General features: G+C 44.9%; 1 protein-coding gene across 1 annotated transcript in view; it reads left to right on the top strand.

Moving 5' to 3' along the window:
* col4a1 (collagen, type IV, alpha 1) overlaps positions 1-25656 on the top strand; it is a 36153-nt gene extending 10497 nt beyond the window's left edge. Inside the window, exons 2-52 of the mRNA XM_027024414.2 lie at positions 2765-2821; positions 3312-3401; positions 4036-4080; positions 4417-4461; positions 5028-5090; positions 5448-5501; positions 5640-5666; positions 6369-6446; positions 6530-6592; positions 6787-6822; positions 6922-6960; positions 8038-8127; positions 8355-8390; positions 8948-9007; positions 9157-9192; positions 9369-9413; positions 9517-9549; positions 10118-10178; positions 10709-10744; positions 10931-11077; positions 11166-11237; positions 11869-11952; positions 12378-12448; positions 14106-14297; positions 14465-14633; positions 14784-14876; positions 15065-15169; positions 15368-15465; positions 15564-15714; positions 15885-15998; positions 16116-16283; positions 16402-16491; positions 16580-16726; positions 16808-16906; positions 17024-17113; positions 17706-17845; positions 18020-18146; positions 18391-18471; positions 18646-18744; positions 19042-19092; positions 19856-20041; positions 20207-20340; positions 20423-20495; positions 20678-20749; positions 20880-21008; positions 21220-21318; positions 21418-21630; positions 21821-21998; positions 22095-22209; positions 22918-23090; positions 23748-25656. Coding sequence (XP_026880215.2) covers positions 2765-2821; positions 3312-3401; positions 4036-4080; positions 4417-4461; positions 5028-5090; positions 5448-5501; positions 5640-5666; positions 6369-6446; positions 6530-6592; positions 6787-6822; positions 6922-6960; positions 8038-8127; positions 8355-8390; positions 8948-9007; positions 9157-9192; positions 9369-9413; positions 9517-9549; positions 10118-10178; positions 10709-10744; positions 10931-11077; positions 11166-11237; positions 11869-11952; positions 12378-12448; positions 14106-14297; positions 14465-14633; positions 14784-14876; positions 15065-15169; positions 15368-15465; positions 15564-15714; positions 15885-15998; positions 16116-16283; positions 16402-16491; positions 16580-16726; positions 16808-16906; positions 17024-17113; positions 17706-17845; positions 18020-18146; positions 18391-18471; positions 18646-18744; positions 19042-19092; positions 19856-20041; positions 20207-20340; positions 20423-20495; positions 20678-20749; positions 20880-21008; positions 21220-21318; positions 21418-21630; positions 21821-21998; positions 22095-22209; positions 22918-23090; positions 23748-23829 — 4836 coding nt within the window. The 3' untranslated portion in view covers positions 23830-25656. The remainder of the gene's footprint in view (positions 1-2764; positions 2822-3311; positions 3402-4035; positions 4081-4416; positions 4462-5027; positions 5091-5447; positions 5502-5639; positions 5667-6368; positions 6447-6529; positions 6593-6786; positions 6823-6921; positions 6961-8037; positions 8128-8354; positions 8391-8947; positions 9008-9156; positions 9193-9368; positions 9414-9516; positions 9550-10117; positions 10179-10708; positions 10745-10930; positions 11078-11165; positions 11238-11868; positions 11953-12377; positions 12449-14105; positions 14298-14464; positions 14634-14783; positions 14877-15064; positions 15170-15367; positions 15466-15563; positions 15715-15884; positions 15999-16115; positions 16284-16401; positions 16492-16579; positions 16727-16807; positions 16907-17023; positions 17114-17705; positions 17846-18019; positions 18147-18390; positions 18472-18645; positions 18745-19041; positions 19093-19855; positions 20042-20206; positions 20341-20422; positions 20496-20677; positions 20750-20879; positions 21009-21219; positions 21319-21417; positions 21631-21820; positions 21999-22094; positions 22210-22917; positions 23091-23747) is intronic.
* The last annotated feature ends 668 nt before the right edge of the window (positions 25657-26324 follow it).

Below are 26324 nucleotides of genomic sequence, written 5' to 3' on the forward strand. Positions count from 1 at the left end.
CCACTGTTAATGGAGATATCAGTTTTGGATCATGCATTGTGTCAGAATTTAATTTTAGATACAATTTTAGACACTAATTAAGCAGCTGCAAATCTTTAAATGCTTAAAAAACAGTACAAAAAATACCTTTCACAGATGTTGTTCACCAAGATCAGGCCTGTGGGATGTGTTAGAGCCACTCAGATGTCATAAGGGAATTAATGCTAATCATTAAGCAAATACATTATTATTTGCAAATAATCGCTTACATTTTCCCAATAAGTCTTAGTGTCTAAATTAAAAAAGAGAAGATCTGTTTCATTACCAGGTATCATTTACTCAAGAACACAGGCTAGAGGATAAAATACAGTCTATGGGGGGCTGTTTGTAATTCAAGGGATAAGCAATGCCCATATTGGGTGAAGCTGTTTCTACCATTACTAAGCAGTCAGTTTGATCCAATCGTTTACTACTGTCAGTATGAATAAAGGCGTTCAAATACTGACCCCAGGTCAGTGTTTAAGTCTTCAAACACCACACCTCTATCCAGGAGCTATGGGAATGAACCTGGAACTGCAAGGCAGTTCCGTCCTGGTGTCTTCACTGTTTAGTACCACAGTCCTTAAAGTGCCGGAGGAGTCAGAGGGAGGAGTCTTCTGACTGGAGACCCTCACGTGGCCCACCATGGCATCTTGTCTCTGAGTCAATCGCTGTGCATTGCTTTATCTAAGATCTCGTCTGGGTTTGTTTTACACCAAACACGCTAGCTCTGTGCGTGTGTAGCATCCAGACTCTTCAGAAATCACCCCCCACCCGCTTCTCATATTTGGTATGTATTTTCAGACTGCTGAAGTGTGAAGTGCTTTCTTTGCATGGTATGCTTGCTTCTTTCTCATACACAGGTTCTGCCTAAAGGGAAATCTTAACTGTTGTAGTGCGAGCACAAGTTCTGAAAGGCCCTCTACCTCAGGAAGGAGAGGAGAAAATATTTTGGTCCGTTGTTTATGTGCCTCAAAAATTCCAACTCACGAAACATAAAAGTACCTGAGAGGTGGAGCAATTTAACTCGGTGGGGGTTGGGTGTGACTCCTTTCTTCCCCCTCACCCTGTTCACACCCCTCCAACCACCACCCCACATAGTTGTGGTTTGTTTGCCCTGAGCGCAGCACACTGAAGCTCCAGACAAAAACAACAACAAAACAATAACAACAACAAAACAATTTCCGTATCCTTGGCTTCGTGCCGTTTTCTCTGACTCCCATCAGCCCGCGTCGGCTTTGCAGTGGTGAGAATGACGAGATAATGCAGCGTATAGTTTCACATCCTACACCTGTAGATCCTTTAGTTGATTTTCCTCTTCGAGAGGCCTTGTCTGCCTTCGTTCTCCGCACGCCTTGTTTGGGATTGCGGGGACGCACGACTTGGCTTGGATGGGGAAAATAAGATATGGGTTTCAGAAGCGGGCCCCTCTGCCTCTGAGATCCAGGCCCGAGATGACCGCGCTGGGGGCGGAGATGAAAGATGCGTGCACGTGCGTGGAGATTAGGAGGGCACGCACCCAACCATTTCCATGCTGGTATGTCTGATGTCCCACAGATCTCGTCTGAACGATGTGTCTACCAACGACAGCAATGAGGTGGGAGTGCGCTGGGCAGTGGGTGGGGTTATGTTAATAGGCTATGATGTCTGGAGGGGTTGATTTTTCACTGGTGACTGCTGAAGTCTGTTTTTTTTTTTTTGCCTTCCGGTTTTTATCGCCTGCTATTGGCTTCTCTTCCACGCTGCTTTGCCTTTACCCCGAGGTCGCGTAGGAGCCCCTGGCGCTCAGGCTGGGCGTGGCTTGCTGGGGCCCTGCTGGTCTGCTCCGGTCCGCTCCGGTTGTTCTCATGGTGATTCGATTACCCAGAAAACACTGGGGGAGGCTAGGGCAGGACTGGGAGTGCTCCCAGGCCTAAACTCCGGTGCTACGCTCTGGCTCCAGGCTTTGGCATGACCGCCTCCCAAGTGAGTGGAGAAGCTGCGAGCCACAGAGGCGGGACGGGGGAGGAAGCAGGCCGAGGCATACGCCTCGCCTCCAGCGAGCCCTGCAGGGCAGGGAGTGGGGTGGGGGTTTGTAGGACATGGTGAAGTGATGAACATTTGGTGCAGCTGGCCAAGTGCTGTTGGACTGGAGAACTCATTTACAAGGTGTTCACACCCAAACTGCAGCACTAAAACCCGCCTCTAACCCGTGTGAACCACAGCGACTACAACACGGACTCTGCTCGGACGCCTCTTCAAAATCTTTTTGGCTGCCATTTTGATCACTTTGGCTTGTTCGTGGGTTGCTTTTTTTGGTCAAATGACTCTGGCGGCTCTGTAAATCAGACTGTGGAGCTTTGCTCCAGACCAAACTGTCTGCAGATCACTTGTTGAGTTGTTGTTGTTGTTTTTCCAGGGGTGGAGCGTTAACCATACTGATATTAATGGTTTTTAGTTAAGTGTTTTTTGGTTTTTTTTCTGGAGTAGGGATACATGAAGCCATAACATTCACAGCACACAGCACCCAGGTTGACCATGTGCCCAAGCAGTATATTACCAAGTAAAAATACGCTACTGACAAGCCCTCGAAGTCTGTGATTTGAAAGCAGGCATGTGCTTGTTAGTTTAGACGTGACTCTACTGCCCCCTAGTGGCCGGCATTAGTATCACACCGATTTCTTTTTTTCTTCTCTTCTGTCAGTCTTTATTCTTTATCTGTGCAAATTAATACATCTTCTCTTTTCTTTTCTTTTTTTCTTTCCAGGGGTGTTCGGGAACATCATGCGGAAAGTGTGACTGCAGCGGTGTAAAAGGGTCAAAGGTTTGTGCGCCTCCTTTTCAGTATGATGCACGCCAGATAGTCACGTGACCTGTGGCGTCACCCGAGTGCTCGATGCTGAGCTTTGGAGGCTTCCGGTTATCATTTTAAGTGAAGCTTGTTTAATATATGACGTTATTATATGCAAATGGCTTTAAAATGACGCAGTTCGGGCATTTTTGGCATCTGTTTTAAAGACCTGTGTAAGAAGTCATGCTCAAATGTGTGAACATACAGCATCTTAGCTAACGCGCCTGTTCACGGTCACATGACTAGATCATAAATGGCACTAGAAGATCTTTTGCGCCACCTAGTGGTGTTGGGCTCACGATTACATTTCGCATCAGAAATATTTTGCAAGCACAGGGCCGTCAGTAAAACACGAAAATATAGATCAACGGGACTGAGACTTTTAGGAGGTTGTTAATTGTAAGATCACAACTTCCCAGTGACCTCTAGTGCAGCACATGCTCACGTTTCACCTTGCTTGCAGGGGGAGAGGGGGTTCCCAGGCTTGCAAGGCAACATGGGATTTCCTGGTATGCAAGGTCACGAGGGCCCTCCCGGCCCAATGGGCCCAAAGGTATTCTGAACCAAACCTCTCTTCATCCATACTACTGCGGATGGTATTCCAAACCAAACCTCACTTCATTCATACTACTGCGGATGGTATTCCAAACCAAACCTCACTTCATTCATACTACTGCCAACGGTATTCTGAATCAAACCTCACTTCATCCATACCACTGCTGATGGTATTCCGAACCAAACCTCACTTCATTCATACTACTGCCGATGGTGTTCCGAACCAAACCTCACTTCAGCCATACTACCGCCGGCGGTATTCCAGAACCAAACCTCACTTCATGCATACTACTGCCAGCAGTATTCCATAACCAAACCTCACTTCATCCACACTACTGCCGATGGTATTCCATAATCAAACCTCACTTCATCCATACTACTGCCAACGATATTCCATAACCAGACCTCATCCACACAAGCCAATCTCACAGTCCTTTGCACAAACAATCACCGTGAAGCATGCTGTTTACCTCACCTGCATGTTCAGGTGACTTATCTAATAGTTCTTTTGCACGTTTAATGTAATTCGTTGAACGTAAGACTTCCTGCTCCAGAGTTGTACTGTTCTTTAGTCCTTGGTGGGACAGGAGAGTGCACTTCTACCATAACTCTGTTAATCTGCATTCCTGTAGGGAGACTCTGGAGAGCCAGGGGCCCCCGGGATGAAAGGCACACGTGTAAGTAATGAACTTTTTCCTCAAGATCTGGTTTTTCACTGTGACACAAAAGGAATTCATCGGAAGATCAGAAACACTGTCTGTTTGGGGCACGGTTATCAGACGGTGGCTTAAGTTGCTGTAATTCTAATCAATTTTCATAAAATTGTGAAAACATTTTTGTGATGCATTGGTCTTGCTGGTCTTTATACCTGACCACAGCATAGATCGAATTACTGTTAGTCCACCTTTAAGAGGTACCCGAAGAGGTGGAAGCCATCATCTGAAAACTGATTTCTGAAGTTCAACTATTATGTCTACGTGTGATGCCAAAGCGTGAAGTCTTTGTTCTTATAGGGTCTTCCTGGCTCACCTGGATTCCCAGGAAACCCTGGCCTGCCGGTAAGTCCTAGAATTTAAATCTGCTTTGAAATATCTTTTCCTCCTCAGACAGTTGTATCAAACAGCGCATCCACACCAACAATTATTCACAGCTGTATTGTGCTGTGCAGTCAGTACTGTGAAAGTATGTCCATAATTAACTGTTGAAGTTTACAGGGGTTTTTTTTTTATTTAAATTTTAAGTAAAACTCACTATCCTGTAACACATAATAAAGTTTACACTCCCAAATCTAGCAAGTAACCTCAATTTAGCTGCTTAGCTACTTTGAATACCTGATTTCAAGAGGGCAGCGCTAAATGCATCAGTATAACATGCATGTTCAGTACAATAGTAGCAAAACAGTAATTAATAATGGATTTCAATGGACAGCAGTTATTATTATTAAAAAATCTGAACTTCGTTTTATCACCTCTGTAATGTGATAGTATTTCTACTAATGTGAATTTAACTTGTTTTTTAAATATATATTGTTTTAACATGTTCTTGAAGGTAGGACGTAAAATAATGTGGATTAGCCTACAGATTGTAACTTAATCTGGTTCCATGTGTGCCCTTCCCACTCTAGGGGTTACCAGGTCAAGATGGCCCACCAGGACCACCAGGTATCCCAGGGTGCAATGGGACAAAGGTAATCATATCTCTGTTACTCAGTAAAATCTGGGGCACTAGTCCTGTAAGCAGAACTCTGAACTCGAGTGGGCCAATATATACACATGATTTTGTAATTGCTTTCTAATTATCTTAAAGTTTGTCTTACGTGCACACAGTATCCATGTGTGAAGTACGGACAATGGATGTATGTGTGCATTGCCACGGTGTAAATGGTCCTAGTCTTGCATCATAACCTTGCAAAATGTCTATGGGACCCATGTTGCATGTTTTGGAGTTTTCTTCATTCAGACTTTGCTTTAGTCCATGTTCCTTAGCCCTTCAGAAAATAACCTGCAGTCCACATGTAGCTGAAGGAAGTGTTTGTGTGTTGCAGGGCGAGCGAGGTATAGATGGATTACCAGGAATACCAGGAATAATGGGACCACCAGTAAGGAAAAGCTATGAAAATCAACTGATCTTGTTGCAAATACCAACTCCTGGGGCATACAATAGCCTCTAAGATACTGTTACAACCGGTTGCCTTTAAATGCAGTTAATTTAAGGCACGTCTTTCTTATTGTTACAGGGTATTCCAGGTATTCCAGGAATGAAGGTAGGAAAACTGTGACGCCTTAATCCAATCTGATGATGATTTGTTGGCACGATTCCTCTCTGCTAGCATCGCGATCTCCCTAGCAACCCTGTCTCGTGTCTTTTCTTTTTTGCTTTATTTCCTGATTCTGTTAGCTCCGCCCCTCGTTTGGTTTTCCTAGCCTGTAAATGTTTTCACCTGTTCCTCGTTCCTAGTCTCATCGTGTGGTGTATTCACCGTTTGCTGTTACAAAGCCTCTGTTTGCACAAGCGCTTTTGTGTACGCAGTCTGTGGTGTGTGTGTTCTACTTTAGCCTTGTTTTGTGTTTATTCTGTCTGTGTTCCATGTTGTTTTGTGTGCGTGGTTTTTTTTTGTTTGTTTGTTTTTGCGTTGTGTTTCCTTAACCTTTTCTGTTATTGAGTGTTTTTCTTTTTGTTTAACATGTCTCCTGGGCCTGTACGTGTTGTTTCTATGACTCTGGACTGTTCTACTGACCCTGATTTTGGATTTTCTCCTAATAAATCTCACTCTTCTCGCTCAGTGTTTGCATCTGCCTAGGTATCACGCATCCTCACATTTCTAATGATCACCTAAACCAGAAGATATTTTCAGTTGAAATAACACACCCACTTGTGCCAATACGGGGTCTCCGTTAGAGGGAAGCATTCATTCCAGAGCAATACACGCGTTGGCCATTAACCGGATGATATTTCCCTCTCCCAGGGTGATCCGGGTGGTATTATTGAAGGATTCATTCCTCAGAAAGGAGACAGAGGGTTCCCAGGACAGAAAGGAACAGCAGTAAGTCTGGCCCTCACCGTTAAGTGACCACCGAGTGAGGAAGGGCAGTGGAACAGAATTGACATATGATTCGTCTTTCTAAGGGATTGCCTGGAATCCTCGGTCATCATGGACCAGTCGGTCCCCCTGGTCCAGCGGGACCCCAGGTGAGTGACCAGGTCACAGTCGACGGGACCAGGTATCTCCAGCGAACACAGATGAACACTTGGACGTTTCATTTTGCCAGAATGCAGCGCGGTAGAGGCACACCACATGGGTGGTGCTCCCATCATGCTTTGAAATCGTCCATCTAAGTCACATGGCTGTTAATGAGCTTTTTTCCTTCCACCTTTCCTTGCAGGGAGAGCGAGGAGCACCTGGCGAACCTGGTCCTCCTGTACGTACCCAGATCAGCTAGGATTGCTCTCCCAGTTTGCCCGTTAATGTGCCATGTGTTGGTAATCCGTAAACTCGGATTGTCTGATTTGTATTGCAGGGCGAGCGACTCACTTTCGTTGGGCAAAAGGGTGACAAGGTGAGTTGGACCGTATGAGTCCACTACCAGAGACGAACTTCTCTGACGAAGACGACATGAACGGATGTGAAAATGTCTCAGTTGCAAATGGACAGGCTTGCTTGTTTGTTTTGATTTGGTAAAGTCCAGATGCCCCCTGGGACAGAAATGTCCATGAGCTCATCCCTTTTCCTGTAAAAGATGGTCTTCTAAAAGTTCATCAAGTGTGTATTTCTAGCGATCCTATCGTGGGAAGGGGCCGTGACATGCTGGAGAATCTATAGTACACTGCCAAAGTCCCTTTGTGAAACATATCAAATCATAGAAAAACCACATTGAAACAGACCGTTGTAGAGGGACATTACAACATTCCAAAAGAGGATTGTTGTAACTATGGTTTAAATGACCTTAATTTCAACTCAACAATCTGTCCTCAACAGAAAACTCTATTTCAGTATCTTAGCTAGCTAGTTAGTCATTTAAGTTGTGACGGAGAGCTGTGCTCTCCGTATGGTCTCTCTGTGGTCTCAGAAAATGGTCATTCTATCTACGTCGTCTAATTTTCTGTTGGCCAGCCATGTTAGCCCTGTGTGTTCTGATCTCTGCTCATCCAACACTCAGTTACCATGGATACAAATGTAATCCTCATCTAAAGTTACCATGGATACAAATGTAATCCTCATTTAATGTTACCATAGATACAAATGTAAACATCATGTAATATTACCATGGATACAAATGTAATCCTCATCTAATGTTACCATGGATACAAATATGATCTTCATGTAAAGTTACCATGGATACAAATGTCTTCCTTATTTGACACAACATGCTTGCACATGAGACTTTTTCTCAGAGGTTCTTCTCACTGTACCTTCTGACACGCTGGTTCATCAGATTTCTGAGTGCTCTGTGCACATAATGCCTGGTAGATCACACAGCACACTGCATCTGAGGAACTGTACTGCTTTTTAATGCTGACACGTTAAACCGATGTTGGTAGAGGTGGAAAAAGATCACTTTTTCACCACGATGAAATGGGCGATGAAATGTCCATCGACTATGTATTTAGAATATGAACTTCATACCTCCTACCAGGGTGAGCAAGGACCCAAAGGTCTCCAAGGACCGCCAGGAGCCCCCGTGGGGGTGGAGGGCACCACTACGATTTATGTAGCCGGACCAGTGGTAGGAATGACTGCTCAAGATTGTATTTCTGCTCATTCTTAGTTAATGTTAATTTTTTTAACTTGTATAATGCAGTTTACAGAGTACACTGTATATGATGCACATAATGCAGTGGAAGTGTTTAAACACACAAACCTCTCAGTATTTAATATCGTCAAGAGCGCTACAGTATACGGCATAGCAGTCTGATGGTGATGAAGTGGTTAATGTCCGTTCCTGGTTTGTAGGGGGAACAAGGTGCCAAAGGAAGCCCAGGGGAACCTGTAAGTAGTCTTAAATGCACAGATATGGATGTTTTTACAGTAAGCACAGAGCATAATGCAAACAGGCAAACCGAGAGACACGAGAGAAAACAGACCACAGGCAGGGTGAGCACACGGAGGCTAGAGCAGTGACCAGCGGCCAGACTGCGGAGACGCAGTGTGGTGAGGGTGGCGACGACTAACTAGATGGGTGCAAGACGCATGTGACGCTAATGAGACAGTGAAGACCAAAACAGGGAGCAGAACAGGAACAGAGAAAATGACACAACGCAGACGCGAGGCAGGGAAACCATGGAAATGGACATCTAGGCGGGGCCAACCGTGACGCACGCATGTGTGGGAACTCGTGTTTGTCGATAGTGAAACACTTCGCCCAGAGAGGGTGAGGATTCAGAGGGTGAGGATTCAGCGTGTTTTTTTTCTGTAATCCAGTAAGCTAGTTGACTGCTGAACACGACAGCATGTTTTTAGAAAGACTGACACATATGTAGACTGAACACATACAAAAAGATCAGTACGGTTTGATGTCATGGGGGTGTTTGCTATCGTGTTTTTAGGGTATTTGCTCACCACATCAAGCGGGTATCAAAGGTGAACATGGACCACCGGGACAGAAAGTGAGTGAGACACACTGACTTTTGTTCTCTCAGTATAACATGGCATTCACACCTAGTTCACGCGCTGAATGACACAAAGCCTTAACCAACATAAATAGGGGCTGAGTATAGTGAGTGGAAAGCTGTAATCAATTTTCTTTTCCTGTTAGGGAAAACCAGGAAAGGAAGGAAGTGATGGTGCAAAGGTTGGATGTGTTTGATTCTTCTTTATAAAAAAACAATATAAATAATGTGTGTGAATATTGTGCGCATATAATATAATTTTTCAAATATATGAAAAGTAGAATGTAGTATTTCTAGAATATTTTCTAATATGTAATTAGATAGAGAGATATTTTTGAGTACCTTTTCTCTCTTACAGGGTGAAAAAGGTGACCCTGGTATTCCTGGATATAGTGGCATGAAGGTGAGGCACTTTTATTATTAAAGTAAGAACGGATTATTTAAGATGTTTTCTTCATCTTTTTGGGGTTTTGACGTGTCTCGTTATTTGGATCTTTTCTAAATAGGGGGAAAAAGGCGAGAAAGGACCTCCGGGTTATGTAAGTGGACAGACATTCCCTGGTGAAGGACAGACATTCCCTGGTGAAGGACAGACATTCCCTAGTGAAGGACAGACATTCCCTGGTGAAGGACAGACATTCCCTAGTGAAGGACAGACATTTCCTGGTGATAGACAGACATTTCCTGGTGATGGACAAACATTCCCTAGTGAAGGACAGACATTTCCTGGTGAAGGACAGACATTCCCTGGTGAAGGACAGACATTCTCTAGTGAAGGACAGACATTCCCTAGTGAAGAACAGACATTTCCTGGTGATGGACAGACATTTCCTGGTGATGGACAAACATTCTCTAGTGAAGGACAGACATTTCCTGGTGATGGACAGACATTTCTTGGTGAAGGACAGACATTCCCTAGTGAAGGACAGACATTCCCTGGTTATAAGCAGTCATTCCCTGGTTATAAGCAGACATTCCCTGGATGTAGACAGACATTCCCTGGTGAAGGAGAGATATTCCCTGTTGGTTGTGATGTGCTCCTGCTCTGATGCAGTGGTTGCCACTGGTTAGGGTCATTCTCAGTAGCCACACATTTTCTTGTTAAAGGGTGAAGGACCACCAGGTGACCCCGGACCTCGAGGTCCACCTGGACCAAGAGGAGAGCAGGGTATGTGAGAAACCAACACATTTACATTTACATTTACGGCATTTAGCACACGCTCTTATCCAGAGTGACTTACAAAAGTGCTTTGTCATTTACTCAGAATATATCCAAGTACAGTACAGTAGGTTAGAATTAAACATACCAGTGAACTAGAATACTGTAGAATACAGGAATGAATGCTGATACCTAGAAGTACAAAATACAGAAGGTCAACTAACAACTAGGTTTAGACAACAAGCCTTGAATTTCCCAGAATCTAAGACAAAAGTAGGTAAACTCAGAGCCTCCCTTAACCAACCAGATGATAATCCAACGAGACAAACCAAAACACAAATGATGACATTTACACCTTTTCATGTTTTTTTAGGATTATATGAGGTTTTTCATGCAAGAGTGCTTATATTAATGATCAGTTTTTGGAGTAATGTTCAGACATAATCACTGAGTTCTTTGTCTGAAAATATACACTTGATTTGAAATTGATAATTCAGTATGAATTTACCCCTGGACTGACCCACGATCTTTTTTCACAGGATTCCCAGGGCCTGTTGGAGATCCTGGAGTCCCAGGTAAGGGGACGATATTGACATCTGTAACTTAAAGTCTAAAATCTAAAATGTCCTTCAAACTTAAAACGTAAAGTGAAACTAAAAGAAATATTGATCTGAAATCGTCTTCCGTGAGTTTACTCATCCCGCGGGATCCCTGGGTCTCACTCCGTTGTCCATGTCCCATGCGCACCTGGGCGGATGTAGGCAGGAATTTCGAAGGTCCACCTGGAAAGGACGGCTTCCCCGGAGAAAATGGCCAAAAAGGAGAGAGAGGTCCTGACGGAGAGTCCCTCAGAGGACTTCCTGGTGCTGACGGACCCCCCGGAATACCTGGACCTCGGGGCGAATCCAGTGGGTTCAGCTATGTGTAGTATTTTGAGTCAAGCCCTCTACTGGAAGCAAATCCAAATCCAGCTTTTCCGTTTTATTATACGTGTAGGTGGGGAATGTGACCGTGGAACTGCGGGGCCCCCGGGACCTGCTGGGTTGCAGGGAGAGGTGGGGCAGAAAGGTGAGGCTGGGGGCATTTACACACCTGCCGTCTCCTGCTTCTTACACAGGGAATAAGAAAACGTGGAATTATTCCCATATATTCATTTTTGTCATACTGCCAATACCCATTGCACTGAAAGGATTTCCGCCACAATACAGTACATTGTTATTAGTTAAGTTAGTGGTGCATTTGTACTAGTGTAGTTCAGCACATAGAGTTAAGACCAACTTACAGAAGTAAAGTAAGCATTTTACATGCAGTACAATTACTTTACTATATACACATTTCATTGATTTCTCTAATGGATTAATTTGAGAACTTTTAATTTAAAATTGAATTGATTAAACATGTTACATTGTGTGCTGTCTGGCAGAATAAAGTACACTTGATAGCTCTTAAATTTTCTCAGATGAGGTTTGAGCTTAAGGCAAAAAAAAAAAGAAAAAGTGAAACAAATTAAAATTTGGACTGTTACCTGAACTTACCGTATACGGTGACCTGAGCCTTGCCCAATGGCCCAGCGGCTTCACTCCCAATAACCATCCAATCAAGGGCCCGAAGTCCCACCCACCAGGACACACCCCTTGCTTAAATTTGCATTGTGAATAGCAGTGAATGTCTGAGTTTGTTTTGTTGTCTGCTCCTTCAGGTGACCGAGGAGAGCCTTGTACAGACTGTTCAGCATTTGGACCTCCAGGTTTACCTGGTCCTGTAGGACCCCAAGGAAAGCAAGGTAAAGTGCAGCAGTAAACAAAGGGCCTTTGTGGATTTTCATGACATGCTGTGAATCAGTTAGGACTAGTTAAGCATTTTTAAGCGACCTCGAGTAAGTTCTGATTTGTAATTCTATGGTCCCGCTTCTTTTAATAATTATAAGAAATAAAAAAGAATAATAAATGGGCAGTATATTTGGATCATTTGGACGTTCGCTGTGCTCAAATATAGAAGTAACCATTAAAACGACGTCGCTGTCCATTTCCATGCATATTGACCTACTACCTCAGATCTGTGTTCATCTGGCGTGAGGGAGGTAGCTCTGCTTACTGGTGCCTGTACCCTGACATGATCTTAGTGTGCTTGTACACTATTCTTCAATTAACTCAGCGATTAATCTCGTTTTATGCACATTATTCACTGGGATAAATATATCTTTGTTAGGTTACCCTGGACCAGCAGGCAGGAAAGGAGACAAGGGTGAGCCTGGTCTTAACGGAGATCCTGGGATCCCGGTATGTGCAGACATTTCCCCAAATTCCCTCTAAATCCCCATTACGGCCAGTTTTGTATTTACCTACTGAATTTATTTCTTGGAGTGTTTAGGTCCTCCATTCAGGCTAAAAGCATATGTGAAACACACCTGAGAGACATCCCAAATGACTCCTGGTGATCACTTAATCACAAAAATCCTTACTTGCCCAGAGGGATAACATTCCACCCGGCATGATTCTGGAATTTGCTCAGAAAGCATCAGATTTTGAGGAAAATTCTCACAAGTAACCTGAACGTGATCGAACTGACGAGAAGGTGAAGGAGAGGCAGGTGTGTTGATCAACCTGACGAGGAGGTGAAGGAGACGCAGATGTGCTGATTATCTGAGAAGTCTCATTCACCCCATACCAAAACACAGGCAAAAACTGTAAGTGGATGTATGGAGACATTGAGCCCACAAACTGGACAATGTGATGTCCTACATTAGCTCATCAGTTTCACTCCAGCTAAACCTTGGGTGAGACACAGCAGTGAGAACCTCGTTCCCAGCCAGACTTGGACAGAAAGGAAGATGGCCTTCAGGGGTGCGAGCAGGATTCTTCATAAAGAGGGAAAATGCAAGCTAGCTAAAAGGATTGCAGCAACAGGGTTGGTGGGAAAAGCTGCATTGCTGCTGACAACCCAACTTTGTTTGGAAAGTCCACTAGGAGGTTGCAACCTACAAGAGGAGAAGATCTCTCCTTCTGCTTAATGACCGATGCGAGTGAGTTTTACTGCAGATTTGCTGCTGCGGATGCAGGAATGATCTCCTGCTTTAATCTCCAAATGGTCTTTCTCACCTGTGTCCCATCATCTTCCTGCCATCAGGATATCAACACGTTGCGCACGACAGAAACGTCTCGCCGTCCACCCCTAAAAAACTGCCGTGAATGAGCAGCGCTGGTTTTTACAGACATCTTCGACAGGTCACAGGAGCTCTGCTGCATTTCCACAAGCTTTCAGTCTTCGACCACCATCCCAGTTCTCAAAGAGATTAAGTTTACTGGACTAAATGACTAAATGTCACGAAAGTCTCTATAGGTCTGGTCCTAGAACACTTTAAAGCTATTACATACCCAATGCTATGTCCCCTGGAGATTTCATACAGAGCGAATAGGTCTGTCACTGTCGACCTGACCCTCACCTTAATGCTACAGTGTCCACACAGGTCCAGAAACCATTTCTAGAGTTCTTATGGACTTCAGCCTGGTCTGGGCCAGAGCCCGTAGAAACAGCCTGTCTGAATGGTACAATTTTGGGATTAGCACTTTAGCAGCTGTCTGTGCTTCTAATAAGCAAAAATCAAAATGAAAATGACCAGGCATTGTGTATAACTTATTTATTAAATGTAAAATTATAAGTTATGGTTTTACAAATAATTTACCGCTTTCTGGAGGCTTGTCTGCATGCTTGGCTATGGTTGCACAACACCCTCGACAGCCACTGAAGTTCCGCTACATACTGGCATCACAGATTCACTAGTATTTGCCAACTTGTCGATGGAAATTAGTTTAACATTAACAGTGTTTGCCCGTTAAATGCCCTCCTGTTTATCACTCTGGTACATGCACATCTTATGCTTTAAGCACAGTCAAAAACAAAAAAAACAAAAAGGTGGGTTTTTTTTCCTGGATTCAGGGTTCCCCAGGTTCCCCAGGTTTAAGGGGCAATCCAGGAGCAGTAGGTGAGCCTGGTGATATCTATGCAGCACCAGGGCTGAAGGGAGATAAGGGCTCCCCTGGCCTTCCTGGTGCAAGGGGATTTCCAGGGAAAGATGGAATTCCTGGAAAGGATGGATATCCAGGTATTCCTGGACTCAAAGGAGAACCGGTGAGGGATTATCTCTAAAAAAAAAACCAAACATACAAAATGTTTATTTCCAATTGTTTTGTTCCTTATTATTTACATTATATGACTTATCAGATCATCTTAGCTGGATGTAGGTTCTGTTATCTAATGCATATTGTAACATACAAGTCTTTTTTTTTTCTTTTAAGGCCAGAGAAGGTATTAAAGGTGATCGTGGTCTGGATGGAGAAAGAGGACCTCCGGGGTCTCCTGGAGAGAGAGGACCCCCAGGTATTCCAGGAACTGGTTTACCAGGAGATCCCGGCGAGAAGGGAAGTTCAGGGTCACCTGGTGTACCAGGAAGTCCAGGAATACCAGGTCAGTATTCATTTTTTAAATTAATTTGTACATTTAATATTTACTTGTTCTCTAAATATGCAGAATATTACTTGGAAATATACTGAAAACAAGAATGTTGATAATCCAAAGTTGGTCATATTTTAATTAGTTATACTGTCCTTCTTGTAGGACTTAAAGGTGAACCTGGAAAAGGTGTGAGTTCACCAGGACCTCAGGGTGCACCAGGACCTCGTGGAGAGTCTGGAAGACCTGGTATTCCAGGTAACTTCTATTCAGCTGTTAACAAAAAGATTCCTTATTCTAGTGCCTTAAACTGTGAATATAGATAAGCATATTAGATAACAACCATTTCCGCTCAAACATGGGTACAGTGAATTCCAGCACATGTGCAGTATACATTGTGTATCGCATTTATCTGTGTAATGGTAAGTTTCATTTTAACTCTCAAGGTGAAATGGGTCCCCCGGGTGATCAAGGATTGCCAGGATTCCCTGGGCTGAAAGGTGATAATGGCCTTCCAGGAACTGGACCTCCTGGACCACCAGGGCCAAAAGGTAAGTTACAATTATTACAGTAAAGTAATTACACCAGACTTAATGCATTGCTTTTAAAAGCAATGCACTAAGTCTGGTGTAGTATCATATATGAAATGGTGAACTTTAAAAGCAATGCATTAAGTCTGGTATAATGACAATAGGACATAACAGAACTAGCTGTATTATTTTCTGAAATCATTCTGTCATTCTCTTCAGGGTTCTCTGGTATACCCGGTGCTCCAGGAATCCCTGGAGAGCCTGGTCCCCCAGGCTATGATGGTTTTCCTGGGCATGTAGGACAACCAGGGCAAAAAGTATGATGGTATTTTGATGGTGTATTGGTGATAAATGTTTTATGTGCAGCATCCTGTAAGTAGCCCTGGTTCATTGCGAGCGGTGTTATATCCTATAGGGTGAACCAGGCATCGGCCTTCCAGGACCCAAGGGCTCTATAGGGCAACCAGGAGTACCTGGATTTCCAGGCCAGAAGGGTAGTGTAGGAATGCCAGGAATCCCTGGAATTGAGGGACAGACTGGCCCATCTGGTTCTCAGGGTGTGAAAGGTACAGTAATAGAATCCAAATGTAATTTGAGCAGAAAAAAAATCAGGAATCACAGGGTTAGTTAAGGCTTGCTTTTGATTAACATGCCACATTAGCAGGCAGGAAAAAAGAACACCCTTTTCCCACCAGGAACTGCATGTCTGTAATTCAGTGCTCTTTCTCTCCTCCAGGTGAGGTAGGACCTCCTGGGGCTCATGGATTTGCAGGACCACCTGGACCCGCAGGAATTGGCGAGCCAGGGGCACCTGGAACAGTGGGACCTCCTGGAAAACCTGGTCCCTTTGGTGAGTTCCTCTTTGAAGAGCAACTGGATAGGCAACTTTTAGAATATGTGCAAATGGGAGGGCATGAACTCTTAGGTGGCTAATGTTCATTTGATGCATTTCTCTGTGATATTGCAGGCCATATTGGTGAAAAAGGAGAGCGAGGTCTGCCAGGTATTCCCGGTCCAGCAATGCCCGGTCCTCAGGGCGAGAAGGGCATCCCTGGTTTTCCTGGATCACCTGGGCCCAAAGGGCTTCCAGGAGATCCAGGGGTTCCTGGAAATGACGGATTTCCTGGGGAAAGAGGTGAGGTGTCCATGATGTTCTGCACTTTGGAAATGGCCTCTTTGTGAAGTGACATGCTGTGCTGGTAAATATTTGTCAGTAGTTGACTCTTGCTTATGTGTGTGGAAATTGGTCCCAGGTTCCAAAGGAGAAATGGGATTGATGGGAATGCCAGGGTCTCCTGGATTTAAAGGCATCAGGGGAATCCCAGGAGAAACTGGACAAAGAGGTGGAGCGTTTAGGATGTATTTGAGACCTTTCTTCCCTATGGACATTTCTTATGCCTGTTTGCTTACTTATGATTCTGAACCTGGCAGGCGACCCTGGTTTCAGTGGGCCAAAAGGTGACCTCGGACCAAAGGGTCTCAAAGGAGACAGAGGACAAATGGGACCACCTGGAAATCTGACAATGGCACAGGGAATGGAAAATATGAAAGGAGAAAAGGGAGACACTGGTGACATAGGTATGAGACAAAATCCTTGGGCCATAGTGCAGATCGGCGCAAGATAAGACTCAAACCTAAACTCGCGAACTCTTCTCACAGGTGTCCCTGGCCCGACAGGGGAGAAAGGGTATCAAGGTATGCCTGGAGACCCTGGAATGGCTGGAAAGGATGGAATGCCCGGTTCACCGGGACATCCGGGTAAAGTTGCTTCCAGTGGTGTAAATACATTGAACAAGCACTGATAAACTCCTCCAGTGCCTTCGCTATTACCTATAAGAGGCATGAAAATTAATCCTATCCTCTTGTCCACCTTAGGTGCCAAAGGTGACACAGGAGTCCCTGGAGAACCTGGACGTCCTGGATTTCCTGGCACTAAAGGCAGTGTTGGAGAAATGGGAATGCCAGGTACAATGGGAAAAACCTCTATCACTGTAAAGATCTAACCAGTTCACCAGTACTACACATATTACTATATGTTACTTAGTCCAGTGATAAACTTGAACTAAGTAACAGCAAATATGATACTTTATGATCTCATCTTACTTAATCAGTAGCGGTTTATCAGTGGTGTTCCATTATCTTAATAGACTTAGATATTGATATAGGCATTGATATAGTTAGTAGTACTATTGGTGACATTAGCTCAGTGGTTAAGGTACTTGTAATCTGAAGGTTGCCGGTTCAAGTCCCACCACTGCCAGGTTGCCACTGTTGGGCCCCTGAGCAAGACCCTTAATCCTCAATTGTTCAAGTTGATTTCAGTCATTATTGTAAGTTGCTTTGGATGTAAATCATGTAAAAAAAATGTAAATCATGAAACAACACCAGCTATCCAGTAAAGAGCAAGATGTTAACAGTCAACATGATGAATATTGGTGTTATAGGTATAAATAGAGGTAGCTAAATACATATGATAATAAGTAACTGTTGTCTTCTTAGTTAGCAAAATCCTTTTGACTTTTTGGGTTAATGACCTTTTTGATATTTGGGCCTACAGGAGTGGTGGGATCAAAAGGCTCTAAAGGACTGGTTGGGACACCAGGACATCCTGGGTTTAAAGGAGAACAAGGACATAAAGGTCAAAAAGGAGACTCAGGTCTTCCGGGAATAGGACTCCCTGGTCTCCCTGGCGAGAAGGTGATTTATTTATTTTTCATATTTACAATATTTATTTATTGCAGTAATTATCGACTGTGTAGGTGTGTTTGTTAGCATCAAAAGGATTGAACATTGAAGTTAAAGTTAGAAATGTAGTAAATAAATCTGACAACTGATTCAAATTTTTTCTTCCCACATGACTGTGGTACACAGGGTCAAATAGGCATGCCTGGTTTCCCTGGTGAGTCTGGCCAAAAGGGCGTGAAAGGTGCCATGGGTGTCCCAGGAATCCCTGGAAGTAATGGGCCGAAAGGAGACGAGGGGCACGTTGGCTTCCCAGGCAAGTTTTTTTTTTTTTCAAAAAAAATTTGTATCTGTAAATTTGTGTTTGTATCTCAGAAAGTTACTGGAATAGTAACCATTTCTAAATACCACTTAAAGAACATTACAAAAGAGCCCTGTGATTTAGTCCACTGTCTGGCTCATTAGTATGGCCCTTTACATTTGCACTCAGTGAACCCCTTATGTATTGAATACACACGGCTTAAGGTCCTTACTCACACAACTATTTGTTTTCTGAGCAGGCAGTCCTGGAGTACCAGGAGAGAAGGGTGTATCAGGGTTGCCTGGGTTACCAGGACAGCCAGGACATCAGGGACGGCCGGGTGGGTAACAATGATAACCATGTGTAAATAATGTTCTTCTAGGATGATAATAATTTTAGCACTTATTGGAATGCAGAGTCTTCCTGAAAATATTAAGAAAAATTTAAATAATGCATTTTCTAAAAACTATTGGCCATATCCTCTTGTTGGATGGGATGTTTTGCCTGGATATAGGTGAACCTGGTCTTCAGGGCCCTCCAGGATCACCGGGAGATAAAGGCCAGCCCGGAAAAGATGGAATTCCTGGATCTTCGGGCGAGAGGGGGGATCCAGGTATAATGATCCAACACTCTCTCTCTCTCTCTTTATATATATAAATAAATTTTTAAAATTCATATTTACAAGCAATGTAATGAAATATCAAATAACGGTATAATTATTTGAATAATTAAGGAAAACATAGTGGAATAGTAGAATATGACCTTGCTAACCTGACTCTTGATATTTAAAGATTCCCCAGAGCTATATCTGAAAGGCCACTTTAATGTCTTTTTGAGCTATTCCAGTTCCACATGCATTAGAAAGAAATGTGACATCTTTTGATGTGAGATCTTTTCATATGTTCTTTAGGTTTACCTGGAACAGGCTTCCCTGGGACCCCAGGACAGGCCGGCATTAAAGGTCAGACTTCCCTAACGTCTACACAAACAAATCATAATATGTTTTAAAGATAATATGCAGATTCTTGTTCAGTTTTTACCTTTCTAATGATAATACAGGGTTTAATAATGGCAGAAAAGTGGCACCCAATGCAGGGTCATTGCACTAACTTCATATGGACAAATTCTACAATGAATTACATGTCTATTTTCTTGGCACCTTCAATGTTCTGTTCATTGGGACAGTCCGACTAATTAACAGCACCATTTGACCAGGCATTAATAATGCTTTGGGTTATATCCCTTAAAACATGACATGATTATGTTTGCAGTGATGAGCTGTTTCCTGAATGCATGCATGGATCTGCATGGGTTTGGATGCAAGCACGAGATATAGACTAGTGTCTACTGCTTACTGTCCAACACCTCTTTTATTTTCATGGATCGTGTTTGGGATTTTGTAGTGACGGGATTCGCCTTCATATACAAAGTGTGCCATTTTCAAATTCCTGCATCGAGCCGATTTTCCAGAAGCATGAAAAAGCCTTCTATACTATATGCCCTCTAGACAGAACCAGTCTGGTTACTGAAACCCGGAAAGATGTAAACAGCGTCCATCCAGAGCATCCAAAGCTGTCGCTACCATAGTCATTAGCAGCGTAACAGAGAATCCCAGGAGTCTGTCAGTGTTCGACCCTGATGAATACACAGGGCTTGTACAGAGAGGAACATTTTGGGAGGAAAATTAACAGTCTGCTGAGGTGACTTTGCTCTTCCACTCTCAGGTGATAGAGGCGCCCCAGGTCTTCCGGGACTTTCTGGGAGCCCAGGTATTCCTGGAGCCAAAGGAGACAGAGGCGTGCCAGGCTTCCAAGGCAGCCAGGGCAGACCTGGAGAAAGAGGACTACCGGGGACACCCATGGAGGGCCCCAAAGGCAAACAAGGACCTGAGGGAGAGCCAGGAGAACCAGGTCCATCTTTAACACTTTACTGTACCTGAAGGACACTTTATGATGTGTTATTGCCTTTAAGGACTTCAGGTTCTCTAACACAGCGGTTGTTACCGTTCCTAAACGAGTTTGATCTTCTAGGTGTCACTCATTCTAAAAAGATGTTTCCCAATGTTACATTTGCAGGGCAGACTGGCGCTCCCGGGCCTGCAGGCGTTCCAGGAATTCCTGGAGAGAAAGGCGAGGTGGGGGAGAGAGGTTTCCCAGGCCCACACGGCGCTCAGGGCGGGAAAGGAGAAAAAGGCATAACTGGGTTTCCTGTAAGTTAGAAGCACCCAACACCCATCACGCATCATACACGTGAAAAAGAATGTTCATCATGAGTCCCCTTGTGCTGTTCAGGGTCAGCCAGGCTTACCGGGCGTTGACGGACCAAAGGGCGAGATGGGAATTCAAGGAGTTCCAGGCTTCCCAGGTGAGACATTCGTATCCAATCAGACGTGAATGAATTGGATAGGAAATGGTACATATTCAAATATACTAACTAAATGTGACTCTGCTTGTTAATTCACCAAATGTGTAATCACTCAGCTGACCAACAAATGTAATTGCATTTCTTTTACTTTTTTGTCCTCTAAACCATCTCCGTCTCCTCAGGTACGAAGGGTGAGACTGGGGTTCAAGGTTTTAAGGGTGAGCTGGGTGACCGAGGATTTCCTGGACCAAAAGGTAACTGGAAGATTGTTGTTATTATTATTATTATTATTATTATTATTATTATTAAGACAATTCAGGTGCTGTTTTTATGCCTGTTTTATGTGGCAAATTACTAACTTCATTTCCGACACCGTCCATGTAGGTAGTGAAGGCCCCCCGGGACCTCCTGGGCCACATACCTTTGTAAAAGGGGACATCGGCTTCCCAGGACTACAGGGTTCTCCAGGTCTTCCTGGACCTCAGGGACATCCTGGACTGAAAGGACAACAAGGTAGTGTTCCAAACGCTCCGTCTTACAAGCAAACCCTCGAGGCAGGCAGAAACCAAGGCCTCAGGAAACCCAAGCATTTTCCATCATACTTCAGTTAGTTAGCAAGCGTAACCAAAAATATTTACTGTCTCTCTCTTTCTCCATCTCTTTGTCTCTCTTCTTCTCCCTCTCCTCTTTCTCTCTACCACCCCCTACTCCCTTCTTCCTTCAGGAATAATGGGTCCCAAAGGTATTAAGGGAGAGGATGGTGCACCTGGCTACAATGGCGTTCCTGGCACTAAAGGAGAACCTGGCACCTCCGGACCTACTGGTACATGGCGCTCGCTTGCCAAAACATGCACTGCGTGTCGTATGCTGTTATCTCGTAACACCCTCGCACAATCTTTGTGCATCACCCTGCTCTTTTTAGGACCCAGAGGGTACCCCGGCCCTCCAGGCCCTGATGGGATCCCAGGCCACATTGGCCCCCCTGGACCCTCCTCCATGGACCATGGCTTCCTGGTGACGCGCCACAGTCAGTCCGTGGAGGTGCCTGTGTGCCCTGCGGGCACCACTCTGATCTACGATGGATACTCCCTCCTCTACGTGCAGGGCAACGAGCGGTCACATGGCCAGGACCTGGGTCAGTCCTGCATGAATGCGCCTACAAGGCGCCGGGGAAATGCACACGCTGCCAAGCTGCCACTGTTGGGTCCCTGAGCAAGACCTTCAACCCTCAATTACTCAAGCTGTATTCAGTCATGATTGCAAGTGGCCTTGGATAAAACTCTCTGCTGAATGGTGTAAATGTTTGCTGGTCTTTCATCCGTTAGGAACGGCTGGCAGCTGTCTACGGAAGTTTAGCCCCATGCCTTTCCTCTTCTGCAACATCAACAATGTGTGTAACTTTGCCTCCCGTAACGATTACTCCTACTGGCTCACGTCCCCTGAGCCCATGCCCATGAGTATGGCCCCTGTCACGGGCGACAGCATCAAGCCTTTCATTAGCAGGTCAGTGTGCCGGGGGCTCTGGGTCTGGGAGCGCACCGTCTCCCCTCTATATCTTTCTGTTGATGCTGAACCTGTTGTGTGTGTATCCTACTGCAGATGTGCAGTGTGTGAGGCTCCTGCCATGGTGATCGCCGTGCACAGCCAGACCATCATGATCCCACCCTGTCCTCACGGGTGGATCTCTCTCTGGATCGGTTACTCCTTCGTCATGGTGAGACTGTGAACACACCATAGAGTGTCTGTTAATGGGATCCTGCAGAATTTTGACTGAAGGGAAATTGGTGTCACCTCTCTCTCTCTCTCTCTCTCTCTCTCTCTCTCTCTCCCTCTCTCTGTCTGTCTATCTCCTGCATGCTCTCTCTCTCTCTCTCTTGCACACTCTCTCTCTCTCTCTCTTGCACTCTCTCTCTCTCTTTCTGTCTGTCTCCTGCATGCTCTCTCTCTCCCTCTCTCTGTCTTTCTCCTGCGTGCTCTCTCTCTCGTGCTCTCTCCCTCTCTTTCTCTCTCTCTGTCTATCTCCTGCATGCTCTCTCTCTCTCTCGCTCTCTCCCTCTCTTCCTCTCGCTCTCTCTCTCTGTCTATCTCCTGCATGCTCTCTCTCTCGCTCTCTCCCTCTCTGTCTCTCTCTCTCTCTCTCGTGCTCTCTCCCTCTCTGTCTCTCTCTCTCTCTCTCTCGTGCTCTCTCCCTCTCTTTCTCTCTCTGTCTCTCCTGCATGCTCTCTCTCTCGCTCTCTCCCTTTCTTCCTCTCTCTCTCTCTCTCATGCTCTCTCCCTCTCTGTCTCTCTCTCTCTCTCTCGTGCTCTCTCCCTCGCTTTCTCTCTCTCTCTGTCTATCTCCTGCATGCTCTCTCTCTCTCTCTTTCTGTCTGTCTCCTGCGTGCTCTCTCTCTTCCTCTCTCTCTCCCTCGACTGCTCTCAGCACACCAGTGCCGGAGCGGAAGGATCGGGTCAGGCTCTGGCCTCCCCCGGCTCCTGTCTGGAGGAGTTCCGCTCCGCGCCCTTCATCGAGTGTCACGGCCGAGGCACCTGCAACTACTACGCCAACTCATATAGCTTCTGGCTGGCCACCATCGAGGACGAGGACATGTTCAGGTCTGCGTAGCCACTCTCTGTTTCCAGCTGAGACTCTGACTCTGCTCGTGAAGGCGCGTGGTAGACAGATAATGAGTCTGAGCTCGGTTAGCTCAGGGTGAGCCGCAGTGCAGTACCGGCCTGTTTTAGAAGTGGACGTGGGAGATTCTTTGCACTTCTTTACGTTCACACGTCTCGTACATTTTCCTTTTGTTTATGCGTGCAACGTTGTTTATTATATTTACCTTTTACTGATATTCGGAGACAAAACTCACACAAAATATGTACGTCATTGGTCCCAATATCTCATGCAAACCAGAGTCTTAATCAAAATGAGCTGGTATTTTGTCTCCGGGTTTGGAATAAACGTAGTCACTAGGGGACAGCGTCACTATTTTAATCACTAGGGGGCAGCATAACTCTATACTGCAAATATGACCTATATTTGAATCACCCTCTGGAACTGTGAATTATTCAGAGCTAAGGTCCTATTTCTTGCCGTTTCTCTGCAATTTACAGTTTCTTGGCCACCTCTTGTGCACTCTTATATTTCGTATAATATATTCTAATTCAAGAGGTTATTAGGTTCCCTGTGATATCCTTCCCATATTGAGAATTTCACACCTTAAGACGCGTACTGATCAATTTGACATTGCTGACTGTTAATTCCCGTTCCAGGAAACCCGTCCCCACTACACTAAAGGCTGGGAACCTGCGGACTCACATCAGCAGGTGCCAGGTGTGCATGAAGAGGACTTAGCCAATCACGTGCCTTCCTCTGCAACGGGCAAAGGTGTTCTAATGTTAAGAATCAAAGATCCCCCCCCGCCCACCCCCCAGCATGGTGCTACTTCAGGGGGAAGCGTTGGACTGACCCAGTGTGAACAGACTGAAGAATGTTCCGGAAAACACGCAGGCAGGTCCGAGCTGACCCAGATCACACGGCGTCTGAATGCCACTAACGTCCTCATTGTGTCCCTTTAAGAAGTGACGCCTGTTTACAATTGCACTGAGCACATCTATTAGTAAGCAGATGTCTATGTTCTGAAAACACACGGTTTTGTGGATCAGGTGCTATTGAATACAACTATTGTACTTCTGTTATTGCTCATTTTTTATAGGGTTGCTTATTATTTTATTTTTTTTGTGGCTCATGCTACGAAACAGCACCTAATGTAAGTATCCTGTCTGTATTTCTTCATTATCATTTACTAACTTTGTTGTTTTCTTTTTGTTTTGTTTGTAATATTACACCATAAGTTCCGTTCGTTCACACCTCAGCTAGGGCACATAGATTTGAGGGCCGATGTAAATATCCAGCTTTTGTTTAGTACTTAACACATTTCCACCATAATCTCTTCAGGTTAAATACATTAATTTTTTTTGCATATTTCTGGGAACTATGAGAGTTGAGTACAGAGAGACCAAGGGCGCCGTCCACACACGGCTGTGTTCACTCTTTTTTGCTACAGCCTGTTAGGACCGAATATTCATCACTGCCGGCTGTTGTAGGTGTACGTCTGCAGCTAGGGGGTGCTGCCATCTGCGAGTAGTGGGCCATGTTTACATCCACAAGCAGTTTTAGTGTGTTAGAGTGCATTGTATGTGTGTGTTTGTGTGTTTTACATCACTCTTTAACACTCTTATCACACTGCTCATTCTAAGAGGATGTTTGCCAAGGATACACCTCAGCAGGGCTTAAAACACACACACACACACACACACACACACACACACACACACACGGTTCTAACTGAATAGTTATTTTTTATGCATATTCTCAACCTAAGCATGCAGTTAAGACAAAGTGTTCCTGTCATGTGTTCCGCCACAAGCTCAGTGAGGCTTGACTTGAACTGACCCGTCGACCAACGGACTTCACACGCCTGACACACTGAAGGCTTTTAAGTCTCCCAGCGTACGCTGGGGCGTCTTCCCAGAAGCATCCGCACGGCCGTGCTGTCTCCCGGTGCCGGCCGTGCGGTTGGCTCATGCTCTCTCTGCTTGCTTTTCCAGCCCTAGACCAAAGAACGTGCACACACAGTTTTATTACACTGAACATACTTGACCTTTCTGAGTCCCCTTGTATATAAAGTCCACAAAACAAAGGATTTTTGTGTGTGTGTGTTTTCAGGAAATTCTCCACCACCACCACTGTGTCTTGTACAGTCTAATAATTAGGGATATTTATGTATACCAAGAGTGCCTGGAAATAATTTGAGCCTGTGACAAATGAAAGCATCTGAGCACCTTCCTGTCTGGAGAGGAAGTGCTCTAGAAGCCCTGCCCCGGCCACCAGTGCTGTCATTATCCTACATCATCCGGTTGTACTCTTTACTGACCTCACTACTCAGCCGAGTGTCGGCGGCCAGTTGCCACTGGTTGACCTCCCAGTGGATGTGCATGTGCAGAATTAAGAGCACTTCAGAAGTGAGATTCGTAGAAGACGGTGGAGATTAAGTGGGATTTTTCAAGCACAGTTTTGAGTCCTTTTTTTAAAAAAAATAATCCGAGTTTCATTTAGCTGGCTTTGCGTCTCTCCCCTCTTCTGTACCGAAGTCATACAATAAAATTGTTTGTATACGTCTGTGCTGTGTAATTTGATCGAAGGCACTGGTTGTATCAGGAAGGGAATGAGCTTTGTGCGCAGAGGCCGCGCATGTACCCTGACCACCGGACCAAAGAACAACACCCTCTGTTTACTTTGTTTTTAAGCCAAAAACATCAAACCATTTTATGGTAAACTTTGTGAACACATTCTGATCTGTTAAAATGCAGGGAAATATATTACATTATATTGCCAGGTAATGTAGCCCCAATTTGTTTTGCTGATGGCATTTTCAGACACTGGCCTGTGGAGGGCGCTCTGATTCTACCTTACTAAGCATCGCTTGCATCCCTGCACACGCGCACAGGAAGTGACACATATCGTATTACTCCAAGCGTATTACTCCTACAGAGAGCTGCAATACGGCCACGCGTGTTCCAATCAGCTCAGAACGCTCACGTCTGTTTAGACAAGGCCTTCTGGGAACTCCTGAAAGAGCTGTGATTGGTGCTGCTGTCGTCCTCTCTCAGGGAGACTGCGTGCGTCCTGTGGGAGAGGTGTTGGAGGGTCACGACATGACCGAGTCACGGGAGACTGCCTTTCATCGATTCTGCTCTTCTCACATTTCACTCACAGACAAAACAAACAAACAACTTTCAGGAGCTTCCACTTCACCTGGAGCTTTACCGGAGAGGTTTCGACATCCC

This window comes from Electrophorus electricus, chromosome 25 (genome assembly GCF_013358815.1).
Source record: "Electrophorus electricus isolate fEleEle1 chromosome 25, fEleEle1.pri, whole genome shotgun sequence".
NCBI classification, from domain to species: domain Eukaryota; kingdom Metazoa; phylum Chordata; class Actinopteri; order Gymnotiformes; family Gymnotidae; genus Electrophorus; species Electrophorus electricus.